General features: G+C 44.5%; 1 protein-coding gene across 2 annotated transcripts in view; it reads right to left on the bottom strand.

Moving 5' to 3' along the window:
- Positions 1-1860: 1860 nt before the first annotated feature.
- rragd (ras-related GTP binding D) overlaps positions 1861-19487 on the bottom strand; it is an 87388-nt gene continuing 69761 nt past the window's right edge. Inside the window, exon 7 of one of the 2 annotated variants that reach the window (XM_085441439.1) lies at positions 1861-2870. In XM_085441439.1, coding sequence (XP_085297565.1) covers positions 2719-2870 — 152 coding nt within the window. In that variant the 3' untranslated portion in view covers positions 1861-2718. The remainder of the gene's footprint in view (positions 2871-19487) is intronic. The other variant, XM_085441440.1, reaches the window with a different exon arrangement.

Below are 19487 nucleotides of genomic sequence, written 5' to 3'. Positions count from 1 at the left end.
TTGTCTTCCAGGGGCCAGAGCAGGCAACATTCAGGGAAATTTAAAACTGCTGGCTAAGGTTAGAAGTAAATTCAGTAAAACTATAATTCACGTCGGCAGTAATGACACCCGGTTATGTCTATTGGAGATCACTAAAATCAATTTTAAATCGGTTTGCCAAACTTTGCCAAAACAATGTCAGACTCTGTAGTTTTCTCTGGTCCCCTCCACAATCAGACCAGGACTGACATGTTTACCACCACAATATTTTAATGGTGTTATGATGTTCCTTTTCTGAAATGCTATGTTACTTTTATGCCAGATGTAGTGGGAGACACACTTTCCAAGAAGTTCCACTTTTGACTCATCAGTCCACAGAGTATTTTCCAGAAAACCTTGGGGGTCATCAAGATGTTTTCTGGCTAAACTGAGACGAGCCTTTATATTTGTTTTGATCAGCTGTGGTTTTGTAACTCTGCCATGCAGGCCATTTTTTTCCCTGTCTGTTTTTTATGGTGGAATTATAAATATTGACCTTAACTAGTCAAGTAGGGTCTGCAGTTCTGTGGATGTTCTGGGGTCTTGGGGTCTTTTGTGACCTCTTGGATGAGTCATTGCTGAGGATAATTTTGGTTGGCTGGCCACTCCTAGGAAGGTTCACCATTTGTGGTGAATGGCTCTCACTATGCTCTCACTGATCTTTGGGTCTACTCCACTTTGTCGGGCAGGTCCTGGTTCCTAATTGAGAACAGCTTTGGATATTTTTCCTCATTTAGAAACTGTATTTTGTTTTTACTTGTGTTATCTTTGTCTAATGTTTAAATTTGTTGATGATCTGAAACATTTAAGTGTGACAAACATACACAAAAAATAGGAAATCAGGAAGGGGGCAAACCCTTTTTCACACCACTATAGCTCATTTTGACATTTTGATCTGCCTTTATGCAAAGTTATGTCAAACTGAAGCTGTGGGGCAAGGTGAGTGTTGAGCTCAGGACGAGGACACGCTGGAAATCCTAGGTGGGAAGTACTCAGGGAGCACAGGCCGGATTATATCTGTGAACATCAAATTTGCTTATGTAACACATTGTAGTTCAGACAAAGACACTAGCAGCTGTTATGCAATCCACTGAATCCACTGGTGACCTGGCTAAGAGGCACACTACACTATACACACACATGTACACATGGATATCTAAGCTACACTTTGTGTGTGTGTATAGGAAAGGGAGAGGGAGGAAATGACAGAATGGCTGTAATTGCCATAAACAGTATCAGACCGTGGTTTAACATAAAATTAAATGCAGAATAGAACATAAGGCTTAAAGTTTTAGAACAGTTGGTATTCAGAAGATAGCCTGAGATCTGGTTTAGTAGCCATGAAATCCATGAACGTCAAGGACCAGGATTTTAGGCTTGTAAAAATGTATTTGTGCATATGAATATGCTCTTGTATGTGGTTGACAACAGCCGCATAAGTGAGGAAATGAAACTGAGTGTTTAAGGAGCTTGGAAAGAAAAGTGTCTGGACTTCTTTAAGTTGCTTGAAAACGTTTCACCTCTCATCCGAGAAGCTTCTTCAGTTCTAGGGTCAAATGGTGAAGAAGCTTCTCGGATGAGAGGTGAAACGTTTTCAAGCAACTTAAAGAAGTCCAGACACTTTTCTTTCCAAGCTCCTTAGACTACGATGACCTGGATGACTGAGAACCTTCACAGACAAACTGAGTGTTAGTGGGTGGTTTCAGCAGGGAAGGCGCCAGAGAGAAATTCAGGGTCTGTTCCAGTCCAATAGTCTATTTTGCTTTGGAAGGTTCCTAACTGAAATAAGTCACCTGGAAGTGTCTGTGTGACAGCCATTATAAGAGATAGACATAGTTCGACATGAACATTTTTAATAAAGGGAACAAGGAAACACTTCAGTCATCACATTTACTTACATTTTCACATTAACTTTTAGCTAGAAGACTCAGTTGTTAATGAAAATACTGTATAGAAAAGAGATGCTGACTCCACTCTTCTACTGAACCAAGGATGATAACTGACAAATCAGAACAGGTCTCACTCAACATAATCAGACATTTCATTTGGTCTATGTAAAGTTCCTATCAAACTAAATGGGGAGGGAGAGAATGTCCATTTCAGTGGTCAGTGGGACATAAAAACTGCATGTATGTGGCACCAGTTTAGCTCACTAGTTGAACAGACGATCATATGCCACATGGCTAAATAGCAGTCTGGGTCCAATCTGCAGTCCTTTGGTGTGTGTCTTCCCCAGTTTCTCTTAACACATTCCTGGATGTAAAAAAACTGCATCTGATAACTCAACTCAAATCTGATAAAGAAAAAACCTTTAAGAGTTGGTCTCTTTGGCTGAAAATACGGTTTAAAAAGCTTTTCCATCACAACTTCCATACTTCACTATACAGTCGGGGAACTTGAGTTTCCAAAATTTTGTTGTACAATGACAATAAAGGGATCTTCTATTCTACTGCCTCTTGTATAATTCTTTATTTTAAAAGTATTTTTTTCACATTAACACACTAATTGGTTCAGGTTCCCATCATAAACATCTTCAAATGTACTTAAATATTAATTTTTTTGTGTAGTTTAGTTTTCTTGTGTTCTTTTTGCCCAGTAAAAATAGGCAAGTGAAAGACACTGGGGGGCTGAATGGAGCAAATGATTCACACTAAGAAAACAATTTAAAAAACCCATCAGGGTGCAGCTCAGGTACAGTTGTTAGTGGGTGCTGCTGCACACTCCGCTGGTCAGAGTCAGTTTACTCCACCTCCTCTGGTTGAGGAGTTTTCGGCTCTGTTGAACCTTTACGCGAACATCAAAAACCTCCTGGATGGCTTTTTTGAAGCAGTGAAAGTTGTAGTCAATCAGTCCTGTCAGAGAGAGGACAGAATCACATTTGTTAGAAATGAAAATACTTTCTAGCACTTATATGATGTCTGAAGAACAACCCTTAAATACAAGGGAAAGTCCAAAGGTACCATATCTGAGGCCATAAAAAAAACAAAAAATGTATAGATCTAGATTTGGTTTTCATGGTTTCTTTACGGTCATCTATTTGTGCATCATTGCACTGGTTTTGAACACTCTTGCTCATTTTGTCAGACAATAGAGCACTTTTTGTGTTTGGGAGTGAGATAACAAAACTGTTCAGAGGGTACCAACCCTCTCCCCCGACTCCAGCGTTTGGCAGAATCTAAAAGAGTTCAAGCACAGTCACACCTTAAGATTGTAAACTGCACATGCTCTGTCCCTCCCTCGCAAACAAATTTCTTTAAAGGTGAGGCTGAACAGTAGATCATCTCCATGGAGACTTTTAATCTCAAGGGGAAAGAAAACTCTTCCATTGTCACTCACTGAACATTAATATCCACCTGGAGTCTTCTCCCACCCCCATTCTCTGCGGCCTGCTGGAGCGGGAGGGCTAGTAGGAGGAGTTGGCCGTCCGACTGCGGTCTGGGGTGTGGGGCCTCCCTGCTGCTGCGGAGTCGGGGTGGTCTGCCTCTCCCCACCGCAGGGAAAAGGGTAACACCACCTGGGTCTGGGTGCAATTCCCCCCTCCAGGGGCAAGGGTACCTAGACCCGGTTTGTAGAGTACGCTTGGGGAGTGTGATTGTGTGTACAGCGTCTCTTTATGTCTGTCTCCACGTTGGTTGAGTGTGGAGTGAGTGCATATGAGAGCATGAGGGTGGGAATGGATGTTTGTGTCTGTGTGTGCCTGTATGTCTGTGTCTATATGTCAGGCTGGGTATCAGACGCCACCTCTCTGGGGACATCTCAGGCCCTCCAAGGTTTGGAGGCCTATCTCCACCCACCACCACTTCCCCTGCCGGTGGCGGACTCCCTCAGGTGTCGGTGTGTTGGTGGTTCTTTGTGTCTGGGGGTGGGCGTCCGGGTACACACCGGCTCACTCCTTGGCGGCCGCTTGTCGGGGCCTGGGGCCTGGGGCTCGCTCGGGCCCCTTTGGAGGTGGGGTGCCCCCGGCCTCTCGGCCTGGGGCTCGGTCACTCAGGCACAGCTGGGGGCCGGCGGAGCTCACGGGCGCGTCACTGCAACTCCCCCTGACTTCTGCTCCGCGGCTGCTGGGCGAGCCCTCATCTGGGACTCTCCTCAGCTCTTACTGGAACAGTGGCGCGGCTGCCCCTCTGTTGGTCTTCCATGGTCTCTTGTGTTCTGGGGGCCTCTGGATGTCTGGAGTTTTGATCTCCTCCATACCCGCTTCACACCCTGGAGGACGGGGCTGTGGCCCCCCCACACTCCCTAGCAGATCATTACATGGAGAAACCTTTGGAATGCAAGCATGCTGATCCACACAGGTATGCACACATGGGTATTCACAGACGCGGACTAAAGCTTTCTTGGTTGCTACCTCAAAGCACACTGTGCGCTGTCTATCTTGCGTGCTGCACAATATCGTTTATTATTTAGTAAATATTGATATCTATGACTAGCTAGTTTATTGTGATGGTGCTTTGTTTTCTCTATTATTATGTTGCTCTTTGTTGTTTGCTGTCTCCTCTGTTTGTTTTTTTTGTTTGTTTTTTTTTTTCTCCATACAGGTGACCCAGGAGTTCTTTTTTTTTTTTTCTCTCTCTTCCCCCCTTCTCACCGTCTCTTCTCCCCTTTGGTTTTCTTTCTTTCTCTCCCCCTCTTTCTCTCATTCATTCCCCCTGTCCTATTTATTAAAAAAAAAAAAAAAAAAAAAAATGACAAAGGATGAACTGAAGCTCTGCCATCACGTAATGTCGCATACTGCTGTTTCTGATGTCATTTAGAAAAAAAAAAAAAAAAAAAAAAAAAATCCACCTGTTACCAAGCAACATGAGGTAGATAAAGTCAGATGAAAGAATAACAGGAATGAAGCAGAGCTAAACTATAGGTATACAGACACCAAGCACAAAAACTGAATGTAAAGTGTAAATGCTGACAGCAACATCATACAAGGCCCTTATTAAAAAAATCATGAAGGTGAAATTTAGCACCTCAGGACATGATAAAATTGCAAGCACAACTGTCCTCTAAAACCAGAAATGACAAAATTTTCATAAGCCTCCAGGAAAATAATGAAATACGCCATGACCTAGTTGATGAAATTCATCTCAAAATTGTGTTATGGTTCCTTTTTGGAGCCAAGTCTCATGATTATTGACCATTCTCTCCAGCTCACACACAATAACAACCAGAAATGGAGGTAATGAATAGTTACAAATACAATGACTGATTTTAAATTGTGCTTTGATGTGAAAACAGAGGAGTTTAGAAGGCCCTACATTTATAAACTAAGATGACTGAATGGAGATAGGACTTTGAAGGATCGGTGAGTTTAGCTCAGAGTGACGCTGAAAAACTAGTTCATGCATTTATTACTTCCAGGCTGGACTACTGTAATTCATTATTATCAGGAAGTCCTAAAAAGTCCCTGAAAAGCCTTCAGTTAATCCAAAATGCTGCAGCAAGAGTCCTGACAGGGACTAGAAAGAGAGAGCAGATTTCTCCTGTTTTGGCTTCCCTTCATTGGCTCCCTGTTAAATCCAGAATTCAAAATCCTGCTCCTCACATACAAGGTCTTAAATAATCTGGCCCCATCTTATCTTAATGACCTTGTAGTACCATACGCTACAGGCAGGTTTGCTGGGACAGACAGGGTGAGTCCCCGTGTTCTCAAGGCCAGGAAACCAGCGATCCCTGTTTCAATCCAGGAGGTAAATGTGGAGGACTATAAATACCTATACCTCAGTCTCTATACTCCCAGCCGTTCTTTACAATCTTGCGGTCAGTTACTTCTGGCCCAGCCCAGGCACCAACTAGGGGTGATCGTGCTTTTGCCTCTGTAGCACCAAACCTATGGAATAGTCTTCCTGCTACCATTCGTGTGTAACGATGTAACCCACATAAAAATAAAAACTGCGTCTATAACTAAATTGGAATCTTAAATTCCAACCGGAGCGTGTCCGTGAAGGCATCGTGCGTCATGACGCACGCCACGCCGCGAGGCTGTACATGCCTGTTGTGACCAATCACATTCGCGAGGCACCGATATATGCCTTCCGGGTTGTCGCCTCGAAACGACGCGGGGGAGAGGCGTTAGCGGATGGAAGCAACAGTATTTTGATACCGCCGTGGGTAGATGCATGGGGCTCGTATGTGACATCGCACGTAGTGAATGTGCAGGCTAGTGGTGCCCTGGAGAGACCACAGCGACACCACTACTTTGGATGGCGAGCTAGGCCCAACGAGCCAGAACCCCAGCTACAACTTCCTGCGGTCTGGTAGGAGGCTGCTGCGGCCTACACTCTCCCCTCTTGGTTTCAGTCCCCTAAATCTCACTTCTGAGATTTCAGCTTTGGAATCTTAGTGCTGATCATCATACTTCAAATTTCAACCTGTCTAGACTGTCATACGCGTTGGACTTATATCACTCATGAAATAAACTTTATGGACATTGTTGCCAGAGGTTGGACGAGGTTCCTGCACTGCCGTGCAGCGGATATTTTACAAGCTTGAATTGTTTTATTTTTTCCTTGTCTGCAGATTTTGTAAATATTGGTGTTTGGTAATTGCACTTTATTTTCACTATAAATAACAATTGTAATCACAATATCTGTGGTTGTACGTTTATTGTACTTCACTCACCTCCTAGAGCCGAATCTGATATCTTCTGAATTAGCCCAACTACTCATAACCAACTTAAATTATTTTAGCTTATGTACTTGCTACATAAGACAAATTAGTGGCGAACCAGCCAGGAGGTTGTGTCAAGTATAATATTGTTGTGTACATTCAGTCTCACTATCTCACCATATTATTATGAACATGGACTTGTTGGAGTCATTAGGTGTTAAAATACCAAACGCGGTGTTGGTCAGTGGCGTCCCCGCATATGAGGTTGAGGAGGTTGAAGATTTTCTTCTCCAGTATGGTGCTATTGAACGCTCCGTGCCAATAAACTCACCCGGTTCTGAGTTTAATAATATGCTCGTTGTTGAGTTTAAAACGGGGTCTGCTTTTGATTTATTGGGTCCGATTCTGCCGTATACATTTAAGCCCTTAAATAATGAATATCATATAAAAAGCTTGTCTAAAATCTATGCGGCTACTGTCGGGTGCACAAAGACTAAGACTTATTTAGCTGACTTAAAACAAGTAGCAAAACTGTCTGGTCAGGATTTTGCTGAAGTTCTCCAAGAACTAATGACCCAAATAAATGGAGCTGTTTCAGAACTGCGCCCAGGAAAACCAGAAGGGCTCAAGCCGGAATGTACTGCCGCATCTGAACACAAAACGGCTGCTACTCCGGCTCAACAAACCCACAACACGGCTATTCCTGTCACTTCTTCAGCTACCCTACATCCTACAACAACAGAAGGACATTCTATCAGTATGTCTGCAGCTGAGTTGAATCCACCTGAAGTACAGAGGTATGTTGTGGAGCATATAGTAAAGAGCGAAGATGTAAACATACGCTCATCCCATAAGCTGCGCATGTTTTCTGGGAGACTACCACACCCACAGCATGAGGTGGACTATGATACATGGCGCTCTGGAGTGGATCTCATCTTAAAGGATCCAGCCATTTCAGAACTGCGAAGATCCAGACACATCCTTGATAGTCTTTTACCACCTGCAGCGGACATAATCAAGCACCTTAACCCCGACCTACCAGCAGAGACTTATATTCAACATCTTGATTCTGCTTATGGAATTGTACAGGACGGGGAAGAACTTTATGCGAAGTTCATGGACACGCTGCAGAACTCGGGTGAGAAGCCATCTGGCTACTTACAGCGACTTCAGGTGGCCCTGAGTTTAGCTGTTAAGCGGGGAGGGGTCAAGCAGGGTGAAGTGAACAGGCACCTGCTCAGCCAATTCTGTAGGGGATGTTGGGATAGTAACCTTATCTCTGAGCTCCAGCTGAAGCAGAGAAAATCCAACCCACCTTCTTTTGCAGAACTGTTACTCCTATTAAGAACTGAAGAAGACAGAGAAGCTAGCAAAACTGAGGATGAAGCAACATTTGGGAACACCAAGACACAGAGTTGCAGCTCAAGCTCAGTTCGCAGTAGAAGAAGAAAAGGGGGTCTGTGCTGCGTTGTCCACTCTCACCCAGCAGATGGCGGAGATACAAAAGCAACTTGCCGCCTTAACTGCCTCCCAGTCTCACCAGTCCTGTACTCCTGTTCCAAAGCAGCACCCGAAGCAAAGAACGGATACACAGGGGAATATATCATCTAACCCCAAGCCTGGTTTCTGTTTCAGGTGTGGGGAAGATGGACACATTAGACCACAGTGTGAGAACAGACCCAATCCCGCATTGGTCAATGCAAAACGCAAACAGTTCAGTGAAAAGAAACCAAAATGGCAGAAGCGGAATTCATCAACTGGACATTTAAACTAGATACAGTTTCTGTAATGGGACGTACAGGAACTGTGCAGGACCCACATTGTCCCGCAAAGGAGGAAATTGTTCACTGTGTAGACCTACACACCTGTCCGAAGGCAACTACAATGTTACCTCATGGGTTAGTTGGGTCAAGATGCACAACAGAGGTGACCCTAGCAGGCCATCCACAGAAATGCCTGCTTGATACAGGATCACAGGTTACTACAATACCTGTATCCTTTTACAACAATCATCTTCATGACCAACAAATTCAACCACTCCATGATCTTCTCCAGGTGGAAGGTGCTGCGGGTCAAACCATTCCATATCTTGGATACATTGAGGTTTCCGTCAAGTTCCCCAGAGATTTTGTTGGTGAAGAATATGAAGTAACAACATTGGCTCTAGTTGTTCCGGACGTACACCCTGACGTCCCCGCTACTGTGCTAATTGGGATGAACACCCTGGAACCCCTGTATGAACAGCATCTTAACCAGCATCCGAGTTATCAGCCTAGCACTCATGGGTACAGAGCGGTGTTGAAAACACTACAGCTGTCACACAAGCAGAAGGAGAATGGCAGCATTGGGAATGTGAGGCTACTAAGCAAAGCTCCAGTGCGTGTTCCGGCCGGCCGCACTATTGTCATCCAGGGCTCTGCCAAAGTTTCCACCCCGTTGTTTAGCCAGAGTGTTCTCCTACAGCATCCTGCTTCCACCTTACCTGGGGGGTTGTGTGTCAGCAGTTGTCTCATCAACTTCCCAGCTCTTTCTCCATACAAGGTTCCTGTGGTTATTACAAATGAGTCGGAGCAAGATACCTTCATTCCACCTCACAGTGTCATTGCGGATTTGGAAACCTACCACTGCATCTTGTCTGAACATCGCGTGACCCATCTTCCAGTCAGGAACACTACCACCAGCCTGAACTTTGATTTTGGTGATTCTCCACTGTCACCTGAATGGAGGACGCGAGTCATAGGCAAGCTGAATGACATCTCGGAGGTCTTTTCGCATCATGACTTGGATTTTGGATGTACATCAGCTGTCAAACATCATATTCCACTCCATGACAATACACCATTCAAGCAACGTGCCCGGCCAATCCATCCACAAGATTTCGAAGCTGTCCGCCGTCACCTGCGTGAGCTCCTGGAAGCCGGCATTATAAGGGAATCATCGTCTCCTTTTGCTTCGCCTATCGTGGTGGTCAGGAAGAAGAACGGTGAGGTCCGGCTGTGCATAGACTACCGGAAACTAAACCTTCAAACCATCAAGGATGCATACCCCTTACCTAATTTGGAGGAATCCTTTTCAGCACTCACTGGTTCTAAGTGGTTTTCAGTGCTCGACCTGAAGTCCGGTTACTACCAGATCCAGATGGAGGAGGAAGACAAGGCAAAGACTGCTTTTGTGACTCCTCTTGGGTTCTGGGAGTTTAACCAAATGCCTCAAGGTGTTACCAACGCCCCAAGCACCTTTCAGCGCTTGATGGAGCGATGCATGGGGGACCTTCACCTAAAGGAAGTGCTCGTTTTCCTGGATGATTTAATCATCTATTCGGACACTCTTGAGGAACACGAACGAAGGCTGCTGAGAGTCCTGAACCGGTTGAAGGAATATGGGCTGAAACTGGCACCGGAGAAATGTCGATTCTTCCAAAAGTCTGTAAAGTACTTGGGTCATATTGTCTCTGAGGAAGGAGTTCAAACAGATCCTGAGAAGATAGAGACCATCAAGACATGGCCGGTTCCCCAGACTCTGAAACAATTAAGATCTTTTCTGGGTTTCGCTGGTTATTACCGCCGGTTTATAAAAGACTATTCCGTCATTGCCAAACCTCTCAATGACCTGACTCGTGGATATTCTCCAGTTCAAAGATCAAAGACCCTGAAAGCTCACAAGATACCCACCTACAGGCCAAACCAACCCTTCGGGGAGAGGTGGGATACCAAATGTCAAGTTGCATTTGAAACCTTGATTGAGAAGCTTACAACTGCTCCGGTTCTTGGGTTTGCAGACCCGTCTCGTTCATACATTCTGCACACCGATGCGAGTGTGACCGGACTTGGAGCAGTGTTGTATCAAGAGCAAGAGGAGAAACTCCGGGTCATAGCTTATGCTAGCCGCGGATTGTCGCAGAGTGAGAGCCGTTATGCAGCCCACAAGCTGGAATTCCTCGCCCTTAAGTGGAGTGTGACCGAGAAATTCCAAGATTACCTGTACGGGGCAGATTTTACAGTGGTGACGGACAGTAATCCACTGACCTACGTTTTGACAACAGCTAAACTGGACGCTACTGGACACCGTTGGTTGGCTGCATTGTCAACGTACTCCTTTAAACTTCTGTACAGAGCTGGCAAACAGAATTGTGACGCTGATGCGCTTTCGCGGCGACCTTACTCCTGCTCCAGTGATGAAGTTTCTAATGACCATGAACTCATTCGTCAGTTCATTTCTCAACACACAGCTGATTCTGATGTCCTTCCAGAAGAGACTGTGAGAGCAATCTGCCAAAGTCATTTGGTCAGAGCCACACGGCCGGGTGACTGCGGTGAGGTTGGCTTCACACTTGTCGAGTCTTTGTCAGTTCAAATGGATACCATCCCTGACAGTTACTGTTCCGAGGACTGTCATCAGCTGCCTGTCGTTTCTACTCTTAACATCAAAGAGAAACAACACTCAGATCCCTGCATTCGAGAGCTTATTCACCAGCTTGAGACGGGGAACAGGGTTCCACCAACAGCTAGAGCTGAGCTCCCTGAACTTCCGTTCCTGCTCAGAGAATGGTCCAGGTTGGAGCTGGTGGATGGAGTCCTGTACAGGAGGAGACGGGACAATGGAGACCTTTTATATCAGCTTGTCCTTCCAGAGGAGTTGCGGCCATCAGTCCTGAAAAGCCTCCATGAGGATATGGGCCATATGGGGATTGAACGTACACTTGACCTTGTCCGTACGAGATTCTACTGGCCTAAAATGGCAAAGGATGTTGAGCAGAAGATTAAGACTTGTGGCCGCTGTGTGCGCCGAAAAGCCCTGCCGGAAAAAGCTGCTCCACTTGTCAGCATAAAAACATCTCGACCCCTTGAGCTTTTGTGTATGGATTTTCTTGCTCTTGAGCCTGACACTAGTGGCACTCGTGATATCTTAGTCCTGACTGACCATTTCACTAAATTCGCTGTTGCCATTCCAACACCCAATCAAAAGGCAAGAACTGTGGCGAAGTGTTTATGGGAGAATTATATCATTTATTATGGCATTCCTGAGCGAATTCATACCGACCAAGGGCAAGATTTTGAGTCAAGACTAGTAAAAGAATTGTGTGAGTTTGCAGGCATTCAGAAGAGCTGTACAACCCCTTACCATCCGAGGGGAAATCCAGTGGAGCGATTTAACAGGACGTTGCTGGCAATGTTGGGGACCTTGGAGACAAAACAAAAAACAAGGTGGAAAGAGCATGTGAAACCGCTGGTTCACGCCTATAATTGTACCAGGAACGAGGTTACAGGGTTTACTCCTTACGAACTCATGTTCGGTAGAACACCTCGTCTACCTGTGGATCTGGCGTTCAATCTGCCACTGCGGGAATCCCAGCAAAAGAGTCACTCACAGTACATTAAGTCACTCAAATCGAGATTGGAGGAAAGTTTCAGTATTGCCTCCAGTAACGCTACAAAGGCTGCCGACCGAAATAAGAAACGCTTCGACAATCGTGTGATACCATCAGCATTGGAACCAGGTGATCGTGTGCTTGTGAGGAATGTCCGCCTTCGAGGGAAGCATAAACTTTCAGATAAATGGGAGGAAGAAGTTTGTGGTTGTCCATCGGGCTGGGGACCTCCCGGTCTACAAGGTAAAACCTGAGAACAGCGATGGACCTATGCGGACCCTTCACCGCGACCTCCTCCTTCCATGCGGCCTCCTCACGAGCAGTGAGGTTAACTTGGAATCACCAGAGCAATCGCTTCCGCACAGACCAAGAACTCGGCAGCAGAACCCGGATTTAAATTCCCTCACCGAACCTCTGGTTGAGGATGAGGACACAGGAAGCTTGGTTTCATTGTATGTTAATCCTCCAACGTTGCACTTCACTGTGGAAAAACAGAATCAATTTCCAGATTCATCTGACGGTGGGAGCCTAGGACCACTGATTTTGGATCCTTCAGTTGAAGTGGAAGTGCAAGGAGAACCAGCCTCTGTGTCCAGTGTTCTTCCTCCAGCAGTGGAGTCTGGTGGTGGGCAATCTGACTCTGATGTGGAAGACATTTTGCTTGAACTTATTGAAAGTCACCCTGAAGATAGAAATAGCTTACCTGAAAACTTACCTGGAAGTGGAGACATACTTGTCAACATTCCTGTCGTTGCTGTTGAAGATTCTCCTGAAGAGTCTAGTGTTATTGAACAGGACACCGACATAGGTGACGGGCTAAGACGTTCACAACGACAAAGAGCACCACCTGATCGACTTCACTATTTCACTCGTGGTAATCCTCTGGTTTCCGTTGTCCAAACGATGTTGCATAGTCTTTCCGATGCATTGGGCCATAATGCTAGCCGTCCTTCGTCTGTTCACGTTGTCTAGCGTTTAACATGCGACGGGACGTGCATGGTTAAGGCGGGGAGGATGTAACCCACATAAAAATAAAAACTGCGTCTATAACTAAATTGGAATCTTAAATTCCAACCGGAGCGTGTCCGTGAAGGCATCGTGCGTCATGACGCACGCCACGCCGCGAGGCTGTACATGCCTGTTGTGACCAATCACATTCGCGAGGCACCGATATATGCCTTCCGGGTTGTCGCCTCGAAACGACGCGGGGGAGAGGCGTTAGCGGATGGAAGCAACAGTATTTTGATACCGCCGTGGGTAGATGCGTGGGGCTCGTATGTGACATCGCACGTAGTGAATGTGCAGGCTAGTGGTGCCCTGGAGAGACCACAGCGACACCACTACTTTGGATGGCGAGCTAGGCCCAACGAGCCAGAACCCCAGCTACAACTTCCTGCGGTCTGGTAGGAGGCTGCTGCGGCCTACACTCTCCCCTCTTGGTTTCAGTCCCCTAAATCTCACTTCTGAGATTTCAGCTTTGGAATCTTAGTGCTGATCATCATACTTCAAATTTCAACCTGTCTAGACTGTCATACGCGTTGGACTTATATCACTCATGAAATAAACTTTATGGACATTGTTGCCAGAGGTTGGACGAGGTTCCTGCACTGCCGTGCAGCGGATATTTTACAAGCTTGAATTGTTTTATTTTTTCCTTGTCTGCAGATTTTGTAAATATTGGTGTTTGGTAATTGCACTTTATTTTCACTATAAATAACAATTGTAATCACAATATCTGTGGTTGTACGTTTATTGTACTTCACTCACCTCCTAGAGCCGAATCTGATATCTTCTGAATTAGCCCAACTACTCATAACCAACTTAAATTATTTTAGCTTATGTACTTGCTACACGTGCCTCTGACTCCATTCAATCATTTAACGCATGCTTGAAAACTTACCTATTCAACCTGGCTTTTCTTACTCGCTAATTCTCACCGCTCCTTAATTGCTGTATCCCTACTCATTTCTCTGGATAATCATGTTCTCTCCCTGTTTCTATTTACTAATGCTTTTTGTTTGTTTTCTCTACTTTCTGTATTTTACCATGTTTTAACGACTTACTGTTCAGTGTAATCTTTTACCGTTATTTTAACTGTGAAGCACTTTGGTGTACACCCTGGCTTTCAACGTGCTATATCAATAAAATTGTATTGTATTGTAGATAAGTACACGTCTCTATTTTCTGAAGGTGGTTGAGTCTTTTCATATCTGTCAGACAATGCTCAGGATTTTCCATGAGTTTGCTGCAGCCAGTGCCATCCTCTATGATGTGTCATGCTGGGGCAGCAGGTTGCAGATAGCACCAGATTCAATAAACTGGTCTGCAAAGCCAGTAATGTTGTGGGGAGGGAGCTGGACTCTGGAGAGGCAGATGTTGTCCTACATAAGGACGATGCTGGACATTACCTTCCATCCACTTCATGACATGCTGGCCAGTCACAGGAGGACGTTTAGTGAAAGACTACGATTACGCAAATACACCACTGAGGACACAATAATTCATTTCAGCTTGTGGCCAATTCTTTGAATAATTCCACTAAGACAGACACCCTAGATTAGACACCTCAGAGTAGTGTGAAGTGGGGTTGTCAGCTTAATGCTGACAAAACCAGAAGCAGAAGTCCACAACACCAGGCCAGCTCATTCGCATAAGTCTCACATGATCGTGAAGATGCTTCATAGAAGAAAGGCTGGGGAACCAGGATTGTATTAGTGGGGACTAAAGGGATTAGTTGAATGAGGATCACAGTGCTGACGGCAAGTTAGAGAGTGTCTGATACTGTCTGGCCAATCAGATGCTGTGCTCATTCTCTTATGTTTTTACGACAACCTTTCAAAAAAGGTTTATTAACAAAGTTGTAATTTAACAACAACATGAACTGGAGGGCTGTTTTCTGTGGGGATGAAGAGAAGGGTACATTTTAAGCAGGTGAGTGGAAAGACATGCAGGTAATCTGAGTTTGAATCAAAATCCAGTAAATTCCAAACATGCAATAAGAGAATCTGATTAGGCTGTGAGCTTTGTGGAAGAAGAGATGAAAGCGATACTAGAAAAAATGTAAACTACTAAGATATGATCTGGCAAAGGTGGAGCAGCGGAGCCAGTCCTTAAGCACAGTTTTTTTGAAGTCTGTCAGCAGCACCAGCTGAAGGGCATGTCTTCAGAGATATAGAACAAAGAGGCAACCATGCACACACACATGCACATAACAGAATGAAGAGACAAAGAGAAGGAGAGCGAGAGAGAAGTAAAGAGAACGGGACAACAAGGAGACAGAGAAAGCAAAAAAGAAATCTGCCATTGAAAATGAATGACATTTGGCTACTATAAGTCATGTAAAGAGTTGTGATATGAGAGATAACCCTCAAATCACGAAAACTGTTTTGTACTGATTCACTTGTGATCCATAATGCAAAGAAGTTAAATAGAACTACAGTACAGATACTATTTCTTAAACAGAACAAATCAAAATCGTTCACTAGTGTTGCTAACTACATAATTCAACTAACGTGCCATTTCAGAGTGCCCAGCCTACTAAACATTGTTTTGATATTGTTAAAATCAATCAACATCAAAATTCAGGGAAAGGAGACAGAAAGAAAAAGAACAGTGATTTCAAATGGAATTTGGACAGTTGTTACAGACAATTACAATAGTAACAATAATAACGTTTGTTTGTTTTTTTTTACTTAGCTAGACAACTAGTATAAAATACGAGAGATTTATACTGCACCGTGATTACCTCTGCAGTAAAACAACATAATGCACACGTGACTCGTGCTTTTGAATTGGCTTGATGAAAAAAATTACACTGTAAAAAATTTTGTTTGGGACATTGAAGAGCCATATCTTTTTCTTCTTCTTGTAGCCATCCTCTCTTCTTCCTTCCTGGAATCTTTTGTCCCATTTATCCAGATGTCCACACCATCTAAACCTTGCTTCTCTAATTTTGTCTCCAAAGCATCTGACCTTAGCTGTACCACTGATATATTTATGTCTAATCTTTTCCTTTCTGGCCACTCTCAAAGAAAATCTTAACATCTTCAACTCTCCATCTCTAGCTCCGCCACCTGTCTTTTTGTTTGTTCCACCTTCTCCAAACCATTATAGCAGGTCTCTATAGTAGGTATTGAAAGCTTCGCTGTTACATTCATTACCCTGTCATTCACAGACATGTATCCGGTCTTGGTTCTACTGACTTCCATTCCTCTACTCTCCAGACCATGCCTCCACCTCTCTAAAATTTCTTCCACCAGCTCCTCACTCTCACTACAGTGTTGTCTAAGAACATCATAACTCATCTGTCAAACTGTCCATCACAGCGCCAATGACAAAAAAGGGCCAATCATGGATTTCCTTCTCCACCTTCAACTGATATGTCACTCCTACTACACACCTCATCATTATCTTGCTGATCTCATGAATGTCATCCACCACCCTCACCTTGTCTGCCACTCCTGACTTCTTCATCCAGTACCATATTTTCTCTCTTGCCACCCCATCATATGTTTCCTCTAATTTCACAAAGGCACACAGAAGCTCCTTCTGACCTTCTCTATACTTCTCCGTCAGCACACTCATAAGTCATACTGCTGCTCGTCCTCCATTTTTAGCTTAGCTTCAATAACTCTTTACACAGCTATATAGCTAATCACCTTTATGCCTCCAGAATGATTTAAGCTCTGTCTATCACTAGCAATGGGAATCACTAGTGATCCCAGTAGTCCAGTTTCTTGGAACTGTTAGTTTAGTTCCTTCTCTTTTGAGCAGGAACCATCTGCACTCCACATTGGCTGGAGTGCAGGGGGCAAACTGATTGAGAACACCTGAGTTGGACCTTCACCCCAACTCAGGTATTTTGGGCCTGGGTGTTGTGCAGCTGGGTCTATCTTGTGGGAGTGGGAGACCAACATCAACTCCATCCTCAAAAAGACCCAGCAGAGGATGTACTTCCTGAGACAACTGGGGGAGTACAGTCTTCCACAGGAGCTGCTGATCCAGTTCTACACTGCAGTCATCGAGTCTGTCCTGTGCTCCTCCATCACAGTCTGGTATGGAGCAGCCACTAAACAGGACAGGAGCAGACTGCAGCGGACTGTACGGGCAGCAGAAAGGATCATCGGCGCCCCCCTGCCCTCCGTCCAGGATCTGTACCTCTCAAGAACCAGGAAACGGGCAGGGAAAATCATCACAGACCCCTCACACCCTGCACACAGACTTTTTGATCTGCTGCCCTCTGGCAGACGGTACAGAAGCCTGCAGACCAGGACCACCCGACACAGGAACAGTTTCTTTCCCCTCGCCATCTCCCTTCTTAACAGTTGACCTGTCACACTGCTCCCACTGCCAGACTGCAACTGCACCTTATGTACATTCTGTAGTATTCATTCCACCTCATTCATTTCTGTATTTTATGTATATAAGTTTAGATTCGTTATTTATAGTTGGTTTACACAGCTTTGTGTATGTATGTGTAATGTGTATATATAGACACGTGTGTGTGTGTGTGTGTGTGTGTGTGTGTGTGTGTGTGTGTGTGTGTGTGTGTGTGTGTGTGATTTACATTGCTGTGCTTGAGAGCCACCATCTACCGGAACCAAATTCCCTGTATGCGTCTGCACATATACTTGGCCAATAAACATGATTCTGATCTGATCTGATCTTGCCTTCATCTTTGCTCTGCTTGTCCTTCAGGGGTCAGATTTGTTTGCATTTGGTATGGTTTGCTTTGCTCTTACATTTGGTGAGTGCACAAAGCCTAACAATGATTAGTCTATTCCTAATGTTCCTTTCATTAGGGATGGCTTTGTTTCCTTGGTCGGAGGTGACGATAAAGACCCAGTTAAAATTCCGAGTGACACAGGAATCTATGACTTCTATATAGTGAACTCTGTGCTGCCCTTCTCAAAGGAGTCTGACACATGTGACTACATCCTCAGTCATGGGATGGGTTTCACCACTCTTCCTGTTCCTTTGCACAAGCTCAACTTGAATTGCAAGCTCTTCCAAGGTGACATTTCCATGGGAGTACGTCCAGCATTGCCTGTTGATGGTGTTCATTTTATTTTGGGCAATGGTAGCAGGGTTTGGGCAGATGTTCCTCCTTTAACTATTGTGACATCTGTTCCACTGTCTCAGATGAAGGTGTTGGTGAGATTCCAGAGGTTTTTTCTGCTTATGTGGTCAGACATGCTATGGCAATGACTGATGGTGACATACCCTCGAGAAGTGTGACTCTGAGTTGAAGGTTCCGTCTTTAAACGAGTTTCCTTTAACAGTTTCACAGAATGATCAGAGTCTGAAAGATTTATACAATCGAGTGTTGCCTGAAACTGAAATAAACAGCCCAGCGTGTGGTTTATATGTTGCATAATGGTCTGTTGTTTCGAAAGTGAATCACACTGGCTGACGGCGTTGTTAGAGATGCCATTTTGAAGCTGGTAGTACCGCCCAGTTGTCAAAAGATTCTCAGACTGGCACATGATGAAAGTGGACATTTTGGGGTAAGAACTGAATTGAATTAAATTTTATTCATACAGCGCCAAATCACGACAACGGTCACTCCAAAGCGCTTTATATTGTAAAGTAGACCCTACAATAATACATACAGAGAAAAACCCAACAATCATATGACCCCCTATGAGCAGCACTTTGGCGACACTGGGAATTAAAAACTCCCTTTTAACAGGAAGAAACCTCCCTCAGAACCAGGCTCAGGGAGGGGCTGGGCCATAAGCTGCGACCGGTTGGGGTGAGGGGGGTAAGAAAAACCTACTTGAAGCTTTTAAAATATTTTTTTTGGCCTCATGTCACAAGAGATGATGTGGCTCACATTAGAAGTTGTCATGTGTGCCAGTTGGCAGGAAAACCAATCAGCATAAACTGAACCTTTAGAACACCTTATTCTAGACTGATTTTATGGGTGGGGGTGTGACGGCTCTGCTGGGTACTTGTTTCAGCTGTTGCAAGATTCCATTAGCTGGAGTGCAGTGGGCAAACTGATTGACGACACCTGAGTTGGACCTTCACCCTTACATAGAGGCCTGGGTGTTGTTGATCAGGGGAATGGATTTCTCTCTTCCCAATCTTTGCCATACTTACCCTTCAGGGTCAGATTTGTTTGCATTTGGTATGGTTTGCTTTGCCTAACTTAACACTCAGCATTTATTCAACATTGTTATCCATTCACAATGACGTGAGCAATTTTACTGACTTTGTATATCAGATTACCAGTTATTAGTTTTTTGTTATTGTTCTTAAAAATAAATATTTGTAAATTGTTCCTTTGTGTCGTTCCCCATTTTTTGTCATAACCCATGAGCCAGGCTGTGACACGAGATAAATTACAAATCACATTCTCTTGGGAGTAATTACGTAATATCAATATTACATATTACGCTTCATTTGGACACGCCCACTTTACTGAACACAAGCCTTGGGGCTTTAGTGTCAAATGTATCATTGCCTCCAACAAACATTTGACCACACATAATGCAAT

Source organism: Copadichromis virginalis, linkage group LG19, assembly GCF_057382275.1.
Source record: "Copadichromis virginalis isolate Kocher_CV1m ecotype Utaka linkage group LG19, C_Virginalis_male_GT1.1, whole genome shotgun sequence".
Lineage (NCBI taxonomy): Eukaryota > Metazoa > Chordata > Actinopteri > Cichliformes > Cichlidae > Copadichromis > Copadichromis virginalis.
This window is presented reverse-complemented; position numbering and strand designations above follow the sequence as displayed.